Genomic DNA, 4,597 nt, shown 5'->3' with positions numbered 1-4,597 from the left:
TTCATGAAAAACAGTGTAACGCTTTTGGTACAGAAATCTAGACCTCAGTGTAACGCCCAGGAGGTTAATATAAAGATTATGTATTAATTGTTCAATAGAATACTTGCCAACCAGGGCTTAGAAAGTACAAATAATGGGGGAGTATTTATATTTATTTAATAAAATATTTTTTCCAACATTAGGTTGTTTCAAAACAAAGGGTCAGAATCATGAACATGGATCTTTTAAGCAATCATCACATTTTTATTTTTTAAAAAATAAGATGATTTACTATGGCAACCTCTTAAATGTTAAATTATGGCCAGAAATGTCCAGGGAATATAACACTACCATAATAAAAACAGAATACGTGTACAGCAAGTACCTTGTATCAATGAATAACTGTATGTTTTTACCCAGCAAATGTGCTATAACTGTTCTTTGCTAGTAGGACAAATGTTACTTGGCAATTTGACATCACACGCTTTATAAATATTTCTGTTAGGTCACCCTTTATGCCCATTTCTGGTTTAGGACATCTATTCACAAGTAAAGCAATTATGGAGCTGCTGGAAAATGAAAATGGAGCTGCTGCTGAATTGAGTATGTGACTTCACATGTGCTAATTGGCAATGTTAGAGGTGCTGATCTCTTTTATTTTTTTTATAGAAAGAAATCTGTCTAGGTAAAATCATTGCCAATGAAAGAAAAAAGTATAAAAAAAAGTCTCATAACATATCTGTGTTTAATGAACTTTAGAATTATCCAAGATGTAATTATGTTATAGAAGAAAATGATTTCTGATTGTGATGGAAAGATTTTACATTGGAAGCTCTAGAACTAGAAAAGCCAACCTTATAAAATGAAATTTAACAAGAAGCTATAATGGATTTGTACACTTTATCAGTGTTTTTTATTCTTATTTATACATTGTTATACATTTATACACCACAACTGTTGTTTTGTATCTTTTTCACATTGTATGTATTGTCTTTGTTTTACCAATGACCATTTATTACATGTTACATTATAAAACAGAGCTGCTTGTTTTCCTGCTCCTTTGTCTAGGAACCATTGGGCTATAGGTTAGAAAACATGGTTATTCAGGTGTAAGCTTTATAGAAGCTTTAAGAAAAATATGTTGCTTAACGAAATAGAAACACAGTTAGGCCACATGAAGAAAGTATAATACTGCATTGACCAATATGAATTAAGTGAGTTTTGGACCTGCAGATGACTCAGCTGTGCTCCCAACCACTCCTTTTAAACTGTGCATGCAGTTGCATAGGATTGTTGCTGTGGTTGCTCAATGCAACACTTTGCTTCTGGCCACCCTTGAGCAGCCAGATGCATTAATTGCCCCTGATTCATCAATAAAATCAGCGCTCGCTGAAAGCGCGAAAATACGCGCGGTCAGCGATCGCGGTTGATCGCGAATACGAATGCGCGAGCGATCATCCGATTCTGCTTGATGAATCAGGGGCATTGACTTAAATACAACCACCTTTAACCACAGCCAAGGTGGAAAAGCAGTTGCAGTTGATTCCTTTTATACATCAAATTCCAGAAATCATTGAACCACAGCGAAATTGGTACGGAGGTTGAGTGAGGTTTATCTGTGGTTGACATAGAAATCAAAGGGAAAAAATGCAGTATTGATGATTGGCAAGGCTGAAAAGGGCCTAGGATGTCATTTAGAGACAAGTGATCTCTGCCAGTAGAATAAAAGTAAAGCAGGAACTATGTATGGTTTAGATAAATCCATGTCCTGCAACAGGATGACACACAGCTAAGCCATGCCCACTGATGGAGGAGAAATAGGAGGCTGGAGATTCCAAAGCCCTGAGTTGATGCTGCTGCTTCTTGCACCCTTCACATAACCCCCCAGGAAAAAATTGCAGTGGGGGCCACCACCAGACAAGTAGTCACATTGCACAGTGAGGACAGAGATGCGGGTAGTGGGAGTAAGGCATGCTAACTGGAAATATGAATTCATGGCATCATGAATAATTAAAGTGATACCAATGGATGCATCCTTCAGTCTGCATTACAGATGCCACATCCCAAAGTAAATTTAGCAATCTAGAATTAATTTAATATAAGGAGGACTTTTGAGGCATCTACTGAGTCATGAATACAGCTTTAATAATATCTAATTTTTATTATGTGATCTGATATTTGATACTTATTCTGAAAAAAACAGTAACTCTGAACATTATGTTTCCAACAAATTATTCATGCACAATTGTTCCATCCAAACAGACAACTTGGGTACTTAGATCATCTTATGAATAACAATAGCATGCTTAAACTGATATACTCCGTCATTTGCAAATGACAGCATTCTGTATAAAACCTAATGAATTTTATTGGTTGTCCAGAACATATTTTCTGTGAAACATATATTCAATGCATTTCACAGAAGAGGGTCTGCTTTTACAGTAAATTTAGAGGCTGATGGGAGGTTTTTGGAAGCATGGATCATTAAACAAGGTCGATTGCCCCAGCACAGCAATAAAACCCATATGATAGTGCCCATATATATCAAGGAAGAAAAACATTGGCAAAGAAGGTTCCAAAAGTGTCCTATAGAAGCAGAAAAACAAACATGTGTACCTTAGAAAAATGAGCCTAAGCTGTATGTATTACTTGAATAATGCCTCCAAAGCCCCACTATATATAAATATATTTTAGATTGGTAAAATGATTCAACTTCCGGCTGTGATATAAAGACTAGCCTGCTCAAGGTGTAACAATGCTTCTGCATTATTTAACTTCAGCATATTACAGGAAGTGGAGAAATAATATATTTACTGCCAGAATAAACACATAATAAAACGATTCAACAAGGGGAGCTCAGAAAAACAAAAATTGCTTTATTAATACTAGTGTGAGACTGTATCATATATATATATGTCATTCTAGAGTTTCAAACTAAAGAATACTTTACACACAGAACATCAGTCCTTAATTTACATTCAACAGCCAGGTGAGATTGGACTAAAAAAAGTTCACTTTATCACAATCCTAACACTATACTCCGTGCATGACTTACAAATGATATCTGTGTTATGAAACTTTACACAGGTGTATGGTGAAAAAGTTCAGGGCCACTGCTATATTTAAACCAAGCAATGAAAAAGGAGGCACAAACACAGACCGATATTTCATGAAGCATGTGGCAAGCTTACTAATCGGAGAGTATAAAAATGTGCAGCTAACAATTCGCCTCTTGCGTCGCTAACATGTGGATCTTACTTCTTCTTGTGAGCATTGCTGCGGTATCTGCTGAACCCCTAACCTTTTATGGGTAAGAATAATTTCTGTGGGTTCAGCTCTAGCTCAAGTTTTTGATATAAATATATACTTTCTACAGAAATATTTTAAAATATACTGTTTTATTTCTTTTTAAGGGATAAAGTGTTTCGGGTAGTGCCTCAAACTTATGAACATGTAGAACTTCTTAAATCCATAGCCGGCCTGACAAAGGTATGATACAGATAAAAATTATTTTTACCAATTTTTTTACATTTACCTGCAAAAATTTTTTGAAAATACCCTGGGGACATGAAAACCTGGAGGTCCTACATACATAATTTTTTTGTCACATAGCAAAGGAATGATGTGGGGATTTTCCAATGTATACTAATGCATAAAAGTCTTTGTGCATCAATTTATTCAAAATACGCTGTATTGTGCATCAAAATATATTCAAATAAATTTAAAAAAAGGCATATTTAACCCAAAATTAAATAGAAATTTCAATGGGATCTAGAATGTTAAACCGAACCTCAGTTATCAACTGATGTTTTTATAGAAAGGAGGCAAGTAATGCTGAACTCCATAGGTACACCTACCTTTCACCATGGCCACCCTCCGGGAACTTTGTGCATTCCTTTATTTTTCCTTACATTACAGGAAACTGTCGCTACCATAAAAGAGCCTGTTTGTTGTATTTACCTCCAATGATAAATGTTTCCAAATGCTGCTCTCTATATTGTATCAAATCAAGTTTCCATCAGCACAGATCTATTCTGAATCATCTAACCAATTCTCATTCCCCTCATGCACCCAAACAACAAAACCCTAATACAATATACATCAACCAATTACTATTATTATTATTATTATTATTAATATTATTATTATTATTATTATTATTAATAAACAGTATTTATATAGCGCCAACATATTAAATAAGGGTTTCAAATGATGGACAGACACAGACAGTGACACAAGAGGAGAAGAGACCCTGCTCGAAGAGCTTACAAAATAATAGGAGGGTGCAGCTCACACTAGGAAGGGGGATATGGAATGGTGGGTAAATAGTTAAGGTTTAAGAGACGGAAGAAGACTGAAGAAAATAATAATAATTATGTTAATTAAATGTGGCAAATACGTATTCAGGTTAAAAACAAAATCACATTCTGTGCTGCAAGACATATATATAAAATAAGCTGCATGAATGTTATGAGAACTTGTTTAGTAAAGGGAGTGAGGAATGCATGTTCCTTGACCCTTGGACACTGCTGCTTTAACAATTGTAATATTTTGCATCTCTGTGATGTAGATAGACAAGAGTACTTTTTAGCTTTGGCAGGCCAGCATAAAACTGTAT

The 4,597-nt window shown here is 35.1% G+C and overlaps 1 protein-coding gene across 1 annotated transcript in view; it reads left to right on the top strand.

The window, feature by feature from the left end:
• The first annotated feature begins 3,145 nt into the window (after positions 1 to 3,145).
• LOC140328364 (carboxypeptidase B-like) overlaps positions 3,146 to 4,597 on the top strand; it is a 12,099-nt gene continuing 10,647 nt past the window's right edge. Inside the window, exons 1-2 of the mRNA XM_072407900.1 lie at positions 3,146 to 3,289; positions 3,393 to 3,468. Coding sequence (XP_072264001.1) covers positions 3,225 to 3,289; positions 3,393 to 3,468 — 141 coding nt within the window. The 5' untranslated portion in view covers positions 3,146 to 3,224. The remainder of the gene's footprint in view (positions 3,290 to 3,392; positions 3,469 to 4,597) is intronic.

This window comes from Pyxicephalus adspersus, chromosome 4 (assembly GCF_032062135.1).
Source record: "Pyxicephalus adspersus chromosome 4, UCB_Pads_2.0, whole genome shotgun sequence".
Classification (NCBI taxonomy): Eukaryota; Metazoa; Chordata; class Amphibia; order Anura; family Pyxicephalidae; genus Pyxicephalus; species Pyxicephalus adspersus.
The sequence above is the reverse complement of the archived record's forward strand: the minus strand, read 5'-3'. Positions and strand labels throughout refer to the sequence as shown.